Source organism: Alligator mississippiensis, chromosome 4 (assembly GCF_030867095.1).
Source record: "Alligator mississippiensis isolate rAllMis1 chromosome 4, rAllMis1, whole genome shotgun sequence".
NCBI lineage: Eukaryota > Metazoa > Chordata > Crocodylia > Alligatoridae > Alligator > Alligator mississippiensis.
The window spans coordinates 6,752,024-6,769,424 of NC_081827.1; the positions used below are offsets into that span (position 1 = coordinate 6,752,024).

Here is a 17,401-nt window from a genome sequence, read left to right on the forward strand (position 1 = left end):
GGTTTCACCATCCTCCTTCAAAGCCTGAAAGTACCAGCTTGGACTCAACCCTAGCGTCATAGTTCAGCAACATTTCCCACTGAATCCTTTGGCAAAAACCTAAAGCTATGAGGAAATCAGAAAGACACTATGTGAATATTAGAGATGCTGTTTTGGGTCAGTCCTCAGACTTGTGTAGCCCAGAATCCTGCTTCTCACAATGGTGGAGAGCGGACGCCACGGGGAAAAGCACATAAAAACAAGGCCTAACCAGACTCATTTGCTCCCTGCACCTTTCCCCCTTACAGTTTCCAGCATTCAAAGGCCTAAAAGCCCTTATTTGGAGATGACACCCCTTCACCATCTTCTTTAATACCCACTGATGATTCTGTCCCGTAATTTTGTCCCATCCCCTTTGAACCTGGTCAAATCATCAGCCTCCACAACATCCTGTGGCAATGAGTTCCGCAGGTTAATTACAGGCTATGTGAAAAACGACTTTCTTGTGTTAGCTTTAATATGCTTTCCAGTAATTTAAGTGTCTGTCTCTTTGTTCTACTGTGATTCTGTAATGAGAGGAGGGATTGTACTATCAGGAGTCCTGGATCTATTGCAACAGCTGACTTTAGCAAACCCACTTCATCACCCTGCGCCTCTGTGCTTTTCCCATCTGTAAAATGTTGATAATGCTACTCACACAAGACTGTTACGCTGTCATCACTTTAACAGCATATGCCTGAAATCCTTTGGGCAATAGGTAGGTGTAAAAGAATAATAATTAAAATCACAACATTTTAAGGATTCTTAGAACATCCTTTTATTTTTCCAGTTGTTTCAAGACTGAATCTGCACAAGCAGCTTTGCAAGGACAAAGAAAACATATCTCAGGACATGACACCAAACCCAGGCTTGCTGTTTCCCTTTTGAAAAGATGAGGGTAGTGTGGACTTCCCATTAAAGGGTAGAATAAACGTATCAGCCACGGATCCTCTTACCGTGTGGGTGGGAGCAATGAATGGCGGAAGCAAGAAGGGCAATGAGGGTTGCTTGGTGGCGAGTTGGACGTTCAGCCTGGAAGATACCTTGAACTTATGTGCTTCTTCTCTTGCTGTGAATTACTGTAGAGTGGAATAAGTCTATACATCTCCTTTTGTGCCTCTTACGGGATCAGGAGGCATCTTTTAATCTGGCAAAAAAAGGCTCAAATAATAACTTTGGACAAAGAGCATTACATCTCTGAAGCTGCCCTGACTGATACTGGGTTAAGAATGTATTTTCCTCTTGCTTCCACCATTCCCCCCGGCCAGGATGATTCATGGCTCTGAGGTGTCAGAAGACGAGAAACTGAAAATGATGGCTCAGTGTGTTGCCGCTAATGACGTTGGCTCGGCACCATCCGAGATAAAAGCCAAGATCCATCAAGTCATGAACTGGCAACAAGTTCTCTTTGCAATGGGAAGAGCAGAAAGCAGTGTGCTTACTTATCACTGGAGAGAAGAGTAATAGGTGTGACAACTCAAATGGGCTTTCCATGCAGCGAGATCTGTGGGACCACTTCAAGGCCCTCCAGCTCTTGAAGCAGAGGGTCGTGGTACCAGTTAATATTCGTGACATCTCCATTTCTACAGTTGCAGACTAGCAAAGAGCAAATTCCCTCCCCTGGCTTGACCCCCTCAGGGCTGGCTCCTTCAATCAGAGCTCAAGGTCCAGCAGCAATAGTTTAATAGAGACAGCCTGGTATAAATGTGCATAACAACCCCCACCCAGGGTGTTAAACTCTGCCAAGTTCCCCATGCTGAAGGGAGACCAGTGTAAATGCTCTCAGGACAATACAGTAGGGAAACCTTGCATGATTAAATGTAAAAAAGAAACCAAAAAAAAATACCCCTAGCCCAAATATCAGACTGCATTTCCCCCTGCTACTTGTGCAGTGAACACTGCCTGTAATACACCTTGCATCATTCCTTGCTATCAACTGCACAGCAGGTTTTGCTTTGGAAAAGCAATATGGCCCCTGCCGCTTTGGGTTACACCGTGGTGATCTTCTTGTCCTTGGTAGCCTGCTTGATGGCAGCCTGCTCGCAGATGATCTCTTTCAGGCGCTGCAGCCTCATGTTCTGGGTAGTCTGGTCCCCCACGCCAGTCTGGCTGCGGTGGAGCAAGCTCAAGGCATAGATGTACTCCAGCTCCGTGTACTTCACCCCCTGATCCACCACGAGGTTCAAGAGCTCATCGGCCGTGTTGTACATCATCTCGTAGTACTGCCTGGAAGGCGAGCAGAGAAACCCAAAGTTAGCGGGACCTGGAAGTCGCCCCCCACCCAGAACTCCTTGGCACTGTAACACACTGCCATGCATCATTACTTTGATTTGGCTCGTCATGCCTCAAAATCTCAACCATGATCCTGGACTTCCCCGGTGCAAACCAGAAGACAGTCCCTGCCTCCTCCTATAATCTAAAGATAAGGCAAGGTGGGCAGTGTCAGGAAGAAATGGCAGAGCATCTCTCTTGATTCCCACCATTCCTGCTGCCCTTTACTGTCTACAGCTAAACCATGCATCTGCGCCACAGGGAACTAAATGAAAAACCCTTCCTGGCAGCCAGATGTTACCTCCAGCCCGTACCTTGCATTCATTCAGCCTTCCTGAATCCCATCTGATCCACAGGCAAAACTTTCAAAACAGATGAGGTTCAACTACACAACCAGTTAGCAGGATCAAAGCTCACCCTGATCCCAGAGCTCACTTTAACCCTGCCTGACCAACGCTAATATACAGCCCAGAAGAGCTACAGGCCCTTCAGTCAGCTAAGATCACCGTGCTTGCCCAATATTTTAAAATGGGATAAGGATAAAAACCCTTCTCTCTCTATCAGGCAAGAGCAGGGGCTCTTTTAATCAGTTAAGAAAGGTATAAGGTGATGGGGTAATTAAGCAGCTACAGATATGGTTCATTTTCATCAATATTGTATGCACTGAAAGAATAAATGTCCAGGGATGTCACTTAAAGCCAGGAGTAGCTTCACTGAGGACAGCAGCACCTTTGTAAGGTGGGTGACGCTGCTCGAGGCAGAGGGCTAATTATCAGACCTTAAAAGCAAGGAACGTATTTCGACTGCGCCAGAGCCTAGATTTTAGTTCTGCTCTCCAGCCAATCAGAGAGAAGCAGTAAAAATCGCTTGTAATTTATCCCATTTGCAGCAGGTGACTGGCTGCAGGGATTTTTTTTGTTTTAATTTCTATTTCTTTTCCCCTTCTACGGACAAAGTTTGTCGAAAAACCCACTGGATTGAATGCTGGGGACCCGCAGCGATCTTCCTAGGGGTGGTGCCCAGGGGCTGACGCAGCAGGCAAAGGGGTTTCACTCTGGGCTTCTTTGCAAAACCTGCCTCCCTGTGTGGCCTTGCACATCACAGAACTTCTCTTTGCCCCTCGTTTCCTCTGTCTGTGTGGTTTGGAGAACACTGCTCATCAAGAAGGCTCTCCTGAAAGCTGCCAGGAGTCTCAGGCCCAGGCAATACCATTAAGACCGTGGCTGTGCTCCAGAGCCCCCCGCATAGTGAGGGTTTGGAAGCACTTAGAATCACAGAAAATGAGGGTTGAAGGGACCTTGGGAGGTCACATCTAGTCCAACCTCCTGCCCAAAGCAGGACCAGCTCCAAATACATCATCCCAGCCAAGGCTTTGTCTAGCCGGGTCTTCAAAATCTCCAAGGATGGAGACTCCACCACCTCTCTGGGTAACCTGCTCCCGTGTTTTACTACCTTTCCCACAAGGCTCCCTTCCCCTCAGGAGCAGAGGCTAAACGAGTCAGATATTATGACAATGCAGAGCATTTCCTTCGAGAAGCAAAGGAAACCTGCTCATGCCACTCCAAAATACACTAAAACATGAGGCATCCTTCAGTGCCGTTCACCCCAAGGAATCCCAGAGGCTTTGCTGGCTCTGAGAAATTAAGAGCATGCACCTGCTCAAGAAGGTGTGCTTGTCTGAGCAGACAGATGGGCACGGGGCCGAGTGTTTATATCGCCTTCTAGTGGCTGCAGTCCGGACAAGGTAGAGGACATAGGAAGAGCCATAAAATACGCCAGTATAACTTACCTCGGTTATGTATACCCGTAAAGAACTACACTAGGATCAAGGACAGACACATGCACCTCTATGATGCAGTAGAGTATACAGTAAATCGCTTGTACGGTGCCTCTCCACTGGGCTGTGATGGAGCAGGTAACAGTCTGCTTGCCTTGAACAAAATAGCACATCAGGATGGATGCAGACAGACAGCACCTGAACCGATGCAACTGAATCTGGGTGAAATCGCTACCAGGGTATTTCAGGGATAACTCACCACTGCATTGCGGAAACCCATTTAGGGGGGTTGTATGGTTTCTCCATTATTTTTTATACTATCATACTGCTGATTATACCAGCATAAATGTTACATCTGTCCGTGCCCATGCACCCTAACAGTATTTTCTCTACACACACCTGGTTGAGTCTGATATGCCATCCACTGTCCAAGTCGCCTCTCTTTCTCCCACTGATTTCAAAGGAAACCCATTTACTTCTCGTCCTACATCACGTCACTTGCCTATCGACAGCAGGTTCTGGGGACTGCATGCTCAGTCCCAGGATAGCTGAAATGCCATCAATTCACATTTGGCACTCCAAGATCTTATCACTTTGCTCTTGTTAGCAGATATATGGTTGTCACAGTCCCTCCGACTATGAAGTTGACGGTGCTGACTGAACCCAATAACATTCCACGTAGTAATCAAAAATATTTACTTGCCCCCAGCGAAAGGTATTTTGCAGGGCTGAAATGGTCCCTTTAAAAGGCCTAGGACAGAAGGCTGCCGCAGAAGGTTTGATAATACGTTGCTGGGGGAAGCTAAGAGGCTTTCCAATTTGCTCATTACTGCGCAAAATGCAGAAATCCAAACCTTTTTGTCCTGACTGCCTTTTCCTCTAGACCAATACGGCTACAACCTGGATACCTGACACATGGAAGACATCAAATTTTAGCCAATTTTTTAAAACGAAATCTTCATATTTTCCCAAGCAGGAAGCAACTGTGACCACCTGACACCTGAGATCGTGCTCCTGCCTTTGTTTCAAGGTCATTTGCATCAGCACAGATCCTCACAGGAGGTGAGAGGCTCTTTACCAGCTATGAACTGACTGCCCAGAGGAGTCTTCCATTTATTGACTCCTCTGTGAAATCCTATGAAATATGAACTTTCATGTCTACCCAGCAGAACTTTTACAATCTTTTCTCCAATGCCTGAAGAAGGGCGTTTGTGCCCCAAAGCTTGCAATTAAAGCAAATTTTTTGTAAAAATCTTGTTGGTCTAATAAAGATCTCATCTCTACTATGAGTCCTGATTGCTTTTTCCTCTAGACCAATACGGCTACAACCTGAGTACCTGAAATCCCAACCTAACTTTGTCTCTTACAGGCCGTGACATAGAACTATCGCTACAGCATCTGCTTGCCTGTAGCTGTAATCCCATGAAAAGCACAAAGATCCAGTACTGATGCATAAAGATCCTGAAACGGAAGAAAATACTGCTTAAATCATAAAGTCATCAGCATGGACCTACACTTCTAAAACACCTTTCTGCCATACACTGGACTTTTTGCTTGAAACTTGCCTGCTCCCCTGAGTAGGTGCACGAGACTGAAACAGCACAATTGGTGGGCTCCAGGCATGCAACAGTGGCGGCAGATCACAGATCCTCACATCACAGCATGGGGCCCGGCCTCTTTTATAGCACCTGGGATGCGACAAAGCTCTCTCCTACACGGCTACTTGCAACTGATACAACGGGACCCCTGGTCACAAGCAGAGTAGCTTCAGGAGGCCTAAACGAGAACACAGGGGCACGGGCTTCCTACATTTTAATTCCAGCTTCTTCTACGGCCTTAACCAAGTCTTAACTTTCTGCTGGAGGGTCTTCATTTGTCAAATCACCCCACAGTGCGAGGGATCTGGGATATTTAAAAGGACCTAGGTTTGAAAGATACCTAAAAATAGATTATTTCATCCAGTTAGGCACTTATGCACCTGTTTGCTTCTCCAAAGTGCTTGGAGTCCAGCTGCTGCCATTTACTTGAAAGGCAGCTGATGAAGTTCAGTATTTTGGAAAATTAGGCCACTTACCTAGGTGCTCAAATATGGACGCCACAGGTCTAGCAATAGGGTAATTTGGAAAAGACCAGCATTTAGATTATTACACTGAGGCTGGGTAGCCAGACAATTAATTGACCAGTCAAACATTGTCAACTGACTGGTCAAGTGACGACATATTGTTTTGACCAGTTAAAGATTATACCAATTCTACCAAAAAAGACCCTAATTTTTTTTGTAGTTTTCTTGACAGAAATATGATTTTTTATTGTTTTTTGACATATTTCTTAAAGGAAAATTTGTACTTGTTCTGTATATGACTTGGCCCTATTGGCAATTTTTTTTTTTTACAATTTTTGACCAATACTTGACCAGTCAAGGGACCAAACTTTATTTGACCGATCAAATACCCAATCCTACTGGATATGCACCATTAAAAGAACATTAAGATTCAGATACAAGTCGGAGCATCTTTTACCAACTCCATCTAGCGAGAAGACTGCGGCCCTTTCCTTCAGATTTGTATCTGGCCACCATATCCACGCCTTCATAATCTCAAGGCCAGCCTATTGCAATGCTGTCTGCACAGGGCTTCCCTTGAAAACGAACCTAGAAGCTGCAGCCAGTGCAGGATGCTGCAGCCTGCTTTCCGACACTGGGGGTTCACCAGGAGCACGTAACTCCAGCACTCCAAGGTCTGCACTGACTCTCAGTAGCTTCTGGGGCACAATTTAAGGTGCTGGTTTTGATATATACGGCCCTAAACAGCCTGGGTCCTATATACCTAATCTTCTCCCTTACACCCAACTATGATCCCTAAGGTCAGCCAAAGGCAACCTGCTGCAAGCACCATCAGTGCACCAGGTCCACATGGTGAAAATGCATGGGAGGTCGTTTCTGGCAGGGCTGGAACTTCCTCCTACTTGAGGTCCCCAGAGCCTGAGCCTGGACAGCTTTCAGAAGTGCTTTAAGAATTTCTTATCTGGGCAGGCGTTTAGGAAACAAAGCTAGGCTGAGATACTGCTTAAGGCAGGATCTTTTGTTTCCACTGATATTCTTGTTCCCTTGCAACTCTCCTGTTCTATAAATTATTCTGTTCTCTTACTGTAAGCTGCCCTGAGCCTTTGTTGGGAAGAACAACACGGAAATTGAACAAGTAAGCACACCAGTAGGTACTCAAGGGGCACGTTTACTGCACAATAACTGAAATTACTGAACAGTACAGGAGCTCATCTACACGTGCACGCCTGCACTGCACAGTAAACATGGCGACTTACGCTGACTTGAACGTCATGCAGGTATCAAATTTATGCCCGATTAGTTACTGCGCAGTAACGCACGTGTAGATGCTTTACTGTGCAGTAACACTGTGTGTATGGACTGACTTGAGACTAAATTTAGTCCCAAGTCAGTCCACACACAGCGTTAATGTGCTTTAACTCCTTCACATGTAGACATTGGCCTATTCCCGCTTACTGCGCAGTAAATTTAAGCCAGTGTAAATGCGTGTGTAGACATGCCCAACCTATGCTAAAGGAGCAGTAAGGTTCAGTCTCATGTATGCAAAAGCTCAGAAACACTTACCCCCTTCCATGATTTGCCAAATTGGGCTCAGTTTTTCAGACATGCATCATGGGAAAGTAGAGCTACATGTGACTTCTCGAGGGCATCTAGTCCAGCCCCTCACTCAAGGCAGGATCATCTCTGAGTTAACTATCACAGCCAGATGTCTGTCTAACCTGCTCTTCAAAATTTCCAAGGATGGAGGTTCGACAACTTCTGCAGGCGTCTTGTTCTAGTGCTTGACCACCCCCGTAGTGGGCCATAATGAACTTACGTGCCATAATGAGATATGGCAGAAGGCGCATCCCTCACATGACAAACTCTTCTGTGCCAAACTACAAGCCCCATTTCCAAAACACTGGGGCCACTAGAGCTTGGCCAAGGAGGCTGGTGTAAATCAAGATAGACACAATATTTCCCTGTGCTCTCATTCCCAGAAGTGCACAGACTGCATTGGCTGAAACTCAGCTAATTCATTCAGCCCAAGGCAGATGGCCAACGTGGAAAATTTCAACCCAGAGGGTTAACATTTAGTCCAGTGACAAGAAGCTGAAAAGCAGCTGTTTATAATGGGAAGTGCTGGAAAAACCTCAATGGATAGGCTGGGTCATCAGCTTTGCTTAAACCCTGCTGAAACACACATACCAAATCTTCCAAGTCCTCCCAGGCTCCAGTTAAATCCAACAACTGTCCTCTGAAAAACTGGTTTTATAATGTTTGCAAATCGCATAGATCCAGCACAACCCGCAGTGGCATTTTTGCACTTAACCTGATTCTGAATTCCTCTTGTCGCTCTTTTCAGCATCAGATTGTTTTTTAATTAAAAATCTCCCACCAAATAAAGTGAAAGGTATGCATTTTTAATTGGGCACAGTTCAAATCCTGCCTCTTTGGCATGGTGTTGCCTTTGGCCAAACCCTATTTGCATGAATAATTATGCACTCCGTTATTGAATTCGCTCAACTTTTTCCTCCCTTGTCTTTGAAAGTATTAATAAATATTGATCAGACACACTCGTGTTTGCCTTTGCCCAAGCAATTCTGATGGACTCATCGTCTGATGTTATCAAATAATGAAATATGAAAGAGTGAGTGGAATTAGCCTCTCGTTCTGTGATTTTTTATTTAGGCTCTTCATTTTACTTTCAGAACTGTGTTTGTTCCTGCCATTATAAATGCTCTTTTGATTATCAGAAGGGAGAGGGGGATGGAGAGGGAAGAGGGAGGAAGACAGGTTAGGGAAAAGTGTTTTGCACTCAATGGAACTTTGCAAAACATTTTGCTTTTTAATACTGCTGTCTAAAAGTGAGACAAATTAATATTTATCAAACGCCTCTTCCGTCATCTGATGAGCAGGTTAATAAATAATGATATTTGAGTAATAACACCCCTGACAAAAACCCCCCAAAACCCAGTCTAGCACCCCAACCTTCAGTCAGCTGCAGTGTAACTGTGTATATGCAAAGGTGTTTATCTGGTGTGGCAGCAAGGGGAGAGATGCATGAACCTCTATGGCTAGGGACAGAGGTTGCACATAGACCGGTTTAAGTGATCAGAAATTGGTTTAAACCTCTAACAGAACAGAAGTTCAGTGCACATAAATTAGTTTCAAGATGGCTGAAACTGGTTTAAGATAAACCTGGTTGAATGGAGTATCTGACTTAACTGATTTAGGTCAAACCGGTTTATGAAACTTCTGCCCCGGACCCCTAGGACAGAATGGGCTGGAAGCTGACCCTGAAAATCCACACGCACCTGAAGAAACCCACTGAAAGCAGAAGAGTTGCTTGTTGGGGCAAGGTCTACTTGTGTGGACGCAGATCTCATCAAGGCAGATCTTCTGTGTCGCACACCCGCACAGCACCTGCCATCACTGAGGCTCCTAGATGCTGCTGTGGCCCAGATACAAAGTTTGTGAGCAATTCCTGACGCAGTCCTGACTGCTTTGAAAGCCACGTGAAGGGTCAGCGTTAACCAAAGAGCTACAACAGTGCGCTGCTGGGTGAATTGTGGCACCCATGCTCCATTGGCTGCAGTAACTGTGCAGGGCTTGTACCACAATTGGTAGAAGTAGAAGCATTACTCAGGCCTCCAGGAAAGACCTGCCCACTGACCAGACAACTTGGAAAGCATCTTTTGCAAACTGCCACAGGTCCTAAATTGAAGACCCACAAGTGGCTTGAGAGCTGCTGTCTGCGTATCACCGAGTCAGCTACAACCTCTGCAAGATCTTCTCTGCCAACAGCTCCTGGCCTCACAAAGGCTCTTGCAATCAGCCTGAGGAAACCCTCCAACTTCTTGCTCAATGACTTGGGGCAACTCTCACCCTGTTAGTCCTAGCATCTGCAAGAGTAGCAATGGGTGACAGGCAGCTCTCTGGGTAGCATGCCTCCTCGGACAGAGGTTTTAGTCCCTTAACGGCTTCTGAATTCCAGTAGAAGAAACAGGAACGGCTTTTAGGAGAGGAAGGAAGCAATTATCTTCCTAGTAGAAGTTGGAGGTGACAACCGACACCAAAGGAAAACCCCTCTCCAGCCTCCATTTCTTTAGTAGGAGGTGGGGATGGGGAGTGAAGGAACGTCTCAGGACTGCAATGAAGTCATAGGGGACTCCACAGTGGAGTAGCAGGTGGCAAGACTAGCCTTGATTGTCTCTATAGCATATAAGATTTGCTTGGCCTATACAAGGGTCAACTGTACAGCCGCTGCTTGCGCGAGTAGCCTCCAACTCACGGGACTATTCAACTAGGCTAATCCTCTAAGGGCTGCAGGATGGGGCCTAAAGCTGATCTTTGGTGAGATGGTGCTCTGCTGATAAGATTTGGGTAAGGGGACAAACACTCTGCTTTGATCCTTAGGGACTGTGGAGCCCAGCTGAAAGCCCAGTGGAGGCAGTGGGACCCAAGGGAACATCATGGCACAAATAACAAATGGGAGATGACGGATATGCAGGGTGGAAGTGGCTCAAGGGTCGGAGGAAGACACCTCCATGAACAAATCAAGATGAATGGACAGGACAGAAGATGACGACAAGCAGGAAGGAGAGCAGGGACTTCAAAGTGGAAGTTTCAGAAGAAAACATCCAAGTCCAATGTGCTGAACACAATTCTGGAGTTATGAACACGTATTTGGGGGGTGAACCCCCCCAAGTTATCTGGGAGAGAAAAGTACCATCTCTTTCTTGAAGGAAAACAAGATGAGGGTTTTTTCATTTGAAAAAACTCTCTCTGAAAAGGTAATCATGATGAGACAAGCTCTTCTGAGAGCTATTAGTGCTACTCTCCATTTAAATGTTAATGTTAACCTATAACTCTGGACCTGCAGACGAAAAGAAAGTTTTTCAAAGGATGGTCAGGTGAATTCAAAATTAAATCTTAATTTCCCTAAGAATGATTTGCTTTCTTCTTAAGAAAAAGACCTTCAGAGCAATACAGTGATGCTTTAGAATAAGGAATATCACTTCAATTATTCATTTTTTTTTTTTTTTTATATATGTGCCAATTCTGTAACAATGCAAGGACGTTAAGTATAAATTCCTCAGGTACAGGATTCAGTGATAGGTGCCGACTTCAACAAAACGGGAACTGTTTCTATTATTTCCCCTTCTATTTTATTTCCTTGTGAAGGGGATTCATTTATATGGCAAGCAAAAGTATCTTAAGTGCTATAGAAAGCATGTAAAAGAACTATTGTGAGGTTTCCTGCTAAATTCAGACTCAAAGCCACAAGAGAGAATAACAAACAATAGACGGATGGGATGGAGGAAGTTAAAGGTTGCAGTCATCGAGGAACTCGTTTTTGGAGGGTACGGATCCTGCCAGCTCGCTTAATTTCTGTACCGAGAGGCACCGAATGAAACCATCTTGTGGGCAAGGCCAGAGGAGTGGATTTTGGAGAATCACTGAAAGGAGAGAAGCCAATGTTTTGGCTAACGGGGATCACAGGGAAATCTTGTCTGTTGAGAGTGTGAGAGAGAGAGGCAGGAGATAGAGATTCGTAGCATCTGACGCAGTCGGATGTCAGCTACGAAAGCTTATGCCTCTCTGAAACCAATGACAGAAGCGTAGAGAAGTCGGGCTGGAAGGGATCTCCAGAGGTCATCTAATCCAGCCCCTGCCTGAGCCAGGATTGTCCCTATCCAAACCATCCTGTACAAATCCATGGTCTACCCTCTCAGCCAAACTACACAGTCAACCCTGACACAACACAAGACATAACACCGTAACCTGCTGCAGGTAAAGCAGGGGAACCACAGCAGCCCAGCATCTTGCTGCTGTGAGGTTGTAAAATATGTTCGAGAGATCCCAAGAAGAGAGCAACCCCCCGCCCAGAGGAAGGCCAAAGATCCCCCCGCCCCAATCCATAACAATTTGACCATGGGGTAAAAATCCTTCCTACCCCCAAATATACTGATTGGTCTGGTCCTGGGTGGAGGGGTAAGACCCTCTAGCTGGGCACAAGACACAGCAGGAGCCCAATGAAAATCCCCAGCCTTGGCTACAGCCAATATCCAATGTTTCTGAATGAAATGTAGTAGCAGGAGGAGAAAAAAATTCTCTCCTGGCCCCACGTGGCAACCAGCAAAGCCCAGAAGCATGGGAAATACCCACTGTAGAGAATAGGCATAGCTACGCCTAGATCACCCCGATCAATGCTTGGCCAACCTCTTCTTGCACACCTCCAATGATGGAAGTTATACAACTTCCCTAAGCAATCTGTTCCACCGCCTCACTGTTGTGACAGTGGAGAGGTGCCTCCCATGTCTTGCACCAAATCCTTCTGTTGGTGCATCTTAAATCTGCCTTTACCGTCTGCGTGGCTGCATCACACTGCAAACCCATACTGAGCATGCGATCTATCAAGACTCCCAGATCCTTCTCCATAGTGCCCCATCTAGCCAGGTGTCTCCCATGCGTAATTTTGATTATTCTTCCTGAGGCATAGTGTCTTGGTCAGCAATTTGTTGCATTAGTCTCAAAGGTAACAGCCTGCTCTGCCTTCTGCCAGGCAGAAGAGGAAAATAATGAGAGGGGAGGAGTAAATCCCCACTACTAGAGTTGGGGTGGGAGGGCGGTTGCAGGGACAGAGACAACAGAAGTATTTTCCAAGATCCTGAAAGCTAAATCTAACTTGATAGACTATGCAGCAGGGAGCTTTTAGCATCCAGCAGTTCTCATCAATTCCCACTCTTGCAAAGGCAACTCTGATCCTTCTTTCCTATTGGAAACCAATCATAGCTTAACAGAAATTACGGCTGGGACCTGCATCAATAAGTTGGTTCAACCAGGTGCGTAGGCTCATTCCTTATACTGTAGTCTCTACGTGCAGGCACGGTTTTAAAAGTAAACTCTCTATCACCAACTCTCCTCCTCCCCAACCCTTAGCAGCTGAGATAGGAATATTTTTCCCAATCATTGCTTGGAATTTTCTTTAATTAGGCCTGTTACTCTAAATTATAAGCTTCCAGGTCAATTGAAGCAAAAATAGCAAAGAGAAATGACAGGCAAGAGGGCTTGTGGGTGATATCTTTTTAGTGGAGATCATTCTGGCTGGGATGATATAGTTGGGGCTGGCCGTGCTTTGAGCAGGGGGTTGGATTAGATGTGACCTCCTGAGGTCCCTTCCAACCTCATTGTCTATGACTCTATGAAGAAAAAGCATTCAAAAGCCTGTCTAAAACTACCTCAACCATGCAGTTGGTCCAATAAGAGGTCTTGCCCACAAAAAATCCTTTCCTCCTGCATAGTTCCTGGGCCATCGCAGCTACTACATCACTCCGATGCTACTGATAAAAATAATATAATAAAATAAAATAAATCATAATGATAAAATAAAAATAATAGTCTTTCATCCCGACAGGACCCTGATAAAAATAATAAAATAAAATAAAATAAATAATAATGATAAAATAAAAATAATAGTCTTTCAAACCGACAGGACCCACAGCACTTTGTGAGCATGCCCTGGACCACCCACCCCACCAACTCCTGAGAGGCGAAACAGCTGCCCTATCCCACCGTGCTGCACCACAAAGGAACCATTAAAGCCGGGAAGGGAAGCCGGCTATAAGTGGTATCTCCCTGAAGTAGGACTAAATAAAGTCCCCAGACAGTTTCACTTAAGAGAATAATGGCGCAAGCACGAACGAAGTGAAATGATGCGTTACGGGAAATATAACGGGAAGGGAAGCGAGCGTGTAAATAACAGTATTTAAACTCCTTTGGTGCCTCTGAAAAATCAAAGCACTTGTAAAAACAAGGCAAGCAACCTCCTGATATAGAGGAATAGTGGCAGAATTAAGAGCATCAACAGCAGAATTGAGGGTATAAAAAAAAAGACATTGTCACATGAAGCAGCTCGGCTGGGGTAGGATGCGTCCCCCCCACAGCAGATCTGTTTAATCGGGCAAAAGGCACGTCGTCTGCTGTTCTGCATCAGGCAAGGGTCTGGGTCTGCAGGACAACAGGTGATGTGCTCCCCGTTTATAGAGATGGGATTCCCCAGGGTGCATCTCTGTACGCAGGAACACTGGACAGGCGCTCCTGGGGCCTAAGGGGTTTGATCCTGCATGGGAGCTGGGCCCCTCAAGCCTCTCATCTACCCAGGGGAGCTTGAGAGTGCGGGCAGCTCAAGGCTGACTATACTCTCCTGCCATTAAAGAGGCATAAACTGATACCATCTATGTCACGGCCACAAATTTTGGGGCCTTTGTGGTGTGCGAAGGAGGGAAGACGTTTGTTTGCTTGGCCTTTCGGCCACCACAAACATTTTTATGACGGCACAAAGGCAATGTCTGTTTGCACCCTGAGACACAGAGGTCGAGGGACTTGGCATGGAAGAGGGCAGTGACAGGGATGGGACTAGAATACAGGTGTGTTGGGAATGGACGGATGCAACACTTATATCAGCACCGAAAGACTCCAGTTCCAGCTGTTCAGATGCACACTGGAACTTGAACCCTGTTTCATTCAGCGATCCCGCTCACTTATACCACAGCAGGAAAATGCAGACTGAACCGCTGCAGTTACATCGGGACGGCTGATATACGCAGCGCCTCCTCCTCCTCTTTTAAAGCAGCTGAACGTTATGTCTGGCGGCAGCCTCGATACTCAGCTCTGTAGTACGTCCTCTCTGGGGAGAGACTGGGGCAGAGAGCAATGAGCTAGGGCGGGGAGGGAAAGCAGGAGATTATGGAGATTAAGACTGCTTCACAGCGTACGATCAAATAAGCCGCTGCTTACGAAAGCCTGTGCATCTCTGATTTAGTTAGTCTTTAAGGGACAACTCTACCCTGCCTTCTGCCTTTTTCTTTTTTAAAATCAGCCAAACAAGAAAGCTCCTTAATCCATATTTAGGCATATAAATAAATGACCCGATTTCCAAAGCCTACAGCACCCAGCAAGTCCCAGTTAGGTGACATCCGTGGGAATTGCTTAGCGCACAGCGTAACTGAAAATCAGGTCATTTATTTAGGGGCCTTCACATTGATTTAAGACCTTACCTTCAGACTTATTTTTGGAAGCACTGGCTTGGGTTCTTACTCCTTTCTCCGACAGCCCAGCTTTGCGACTTTGGGAGATTTACCTCCTTCCCTCCCTCGGTTGTGCTATCTATCAAATGGGGGTGATAAACTCCTCCACGGTCCAGCAACCGAAGAGGATCCAACTGAGATGAGTGCAGGGTCTAGTTCTCCTTGTCCTCATTTTACCTTCCCCTTATTTCCACCTTAAGCCCCTTCCAACTCTGACCTGAACTGCGCGATTGCAAGCATTATTCCATTCCCCAACTCCCCCACCTTTTCCAGGTTGATTATTAGTGATAATACAGACAGTTTTGCTATGCCGAGACCATGTGACCTCAAGAGGAGGGTCCTCTGCAAATCCACAAATGATGATGTCACAGAGATGAGCAGGTGTGCTTTGCATGTCATGGAACTTAAAAAAAACCAAACTTTAAAAACATCATTTAAAAACATTTCTGTGATGACTGCAACCACCCGTGGACCACACACCACCGCAGTGTAATTAAAAAGCTTTTCAAAGGGCCGATAAGTCCATTAACAAACCGTTCAATAATTTTTCAAAAACAATGTCTAAGACTCATGGCCCCACGTTGACTGGCATAATGAAGCTAAAGACGGAATTTCTCATTCTCGAAATGGAACTTTATAGAGTATTAAATAAGCACCCTCAGCACTTATCTAAATCTTTAATTAGTTCTATAATATACTGATGATATCAAGGCTAATTAAATTTATACAGATAAAGAGCAATGAAATTCTAAGCAAGTGAGCTGGAAAGTACATATTAAATAGTAAATTTAATGGCTCAAGCAGATAAGTGCAATTTTTATATAAAAAATTAAATTCAATTTACATGTTGTATTCAAATGGATTTTGAGTGTGCAAATGATTGGGGAAAAAAATCTTTTCATATATCAGAAAAAAGTGCTAAGGCGGCCTCTTTAAATATCAGTTATTAATGCCAGCATTTGCAAATAAGTCACATGTATTTGCATTTTTACTGCATATAGTAAAAAAAAAAATATCTAAACCATATGCCAGTTTATAAAGAATATTAAGCAATTTTTTTCCCTTCTTGCCTCCTGCATAAATGAGAGGAGATGTGGAAATGAATGCAGTCCCGAAGAAGGGAGAGTCAGCAGTTCGACAGAAAGCATTGCAGAGACTGCTCCAGTCAGCAAAAAAAATAATACGATTTTAGCTATCCTTTGGGAACGGCAATTACCATGGCAAAAATCCTGCCTTATTTAGGATCAACCGGTTTGGAACTGTACACACAAGTCCAACGCTGTAATCAGGGAGATGCGCAGCAGCACGCATTTACAGGCATTTAATAGGAACAGCACTGGATGTTGGTCTTTCGGGGTGGGTGAAGGGCAGATCTTGTGGGTGCATCTCATTAATACATGGTCAAAGCCAAACACATGACACCATGTGACACTATTTGCTGGGCCTGTCTGGTTCAGCATCTTGCCTCTTGCAGAGGTTAGGAGCTGATGCTTCAAAAAAAATGCATATACTCCTCATAACTGAGGACTTCTCTAAATCCCCAGTCATTGAGAAGCAATGGCTTCAGTTCTCCTTCCACCCCTCTCAGTTCTCTTGATCTGCCTACCGAATGGCTATCCTTTTTTTATCGCATCCTGATTCCATATCATCCACGTCCCATCCTGGAAGATTTTTCAGACGGCTGAAATGCCCTTCAAGTCATACGGATGGATACGGGACACAGAGTTATCAACATCTCGACTACCATGAAGCCAAACAGCAGTCCTAAAGGCCACCGATTGAACCATTAACACCGAGTGTCTCGCCAGCTGGAGGTTTCTGACTATGGGATGGCATCAGGTGCATGTAAATGGGTGCCAGAGTGGGAGAGAGCGACAAAACACTGAGGTCTCCAACATGAAGAAGTCATGAGCACTGTCAACTTCACTTGTTTGTGGGCTCTCCCAGCAACGCAGCATTGCCCGGGGAGTTTGGTGTCTAGCCGGATGCGGCTTCGCAAGAACATAAGATGCTGAGAACGATTCAGGATGCAGAACATGCAGGGCAGCATCGAATGCCATCTTCCCAAAAGCCAAAAGATACTGCCACTGGCGTGGAAGGACCTCCTCTCTATCATCCTCTCGGTAAAGCTATGAAGCTCCACCTTTAACAACTGTGCTTTGCACCCAATCCTGTGAACAGCAGGTTTTCTCCAGCGTTCCC

The 17,401-nt window shown here is 45.5% G+C and overlaps 1 protein-coding gene across 2 annotated transcripts in view; it reads right to left on the reverse strand.

Moving 5' to 3' along the window:
- Positions 1-771: 771 nt before the first annotated feature.
- Positions 772-17,401, reverse strand: part of EXOC4 (exocyst complex component 4) — a 558,473-nt gene continuing 541,843 nt past the window's right edge. For both annotated transcript variants that reach the window (XM_059725748.1, XM_059725747.1), the window contains exon 18: positions 772-2,244. In XM_059725748.1, coding sequence (XP_059581731.1) covers positions 2,007-2,244 — 238 coding nt within the window. In that variant the 3' untranslated portion in view covers positions 772-2,006. The remainder of the gene's footprint in view (positions 2,245-17,401) is intronic.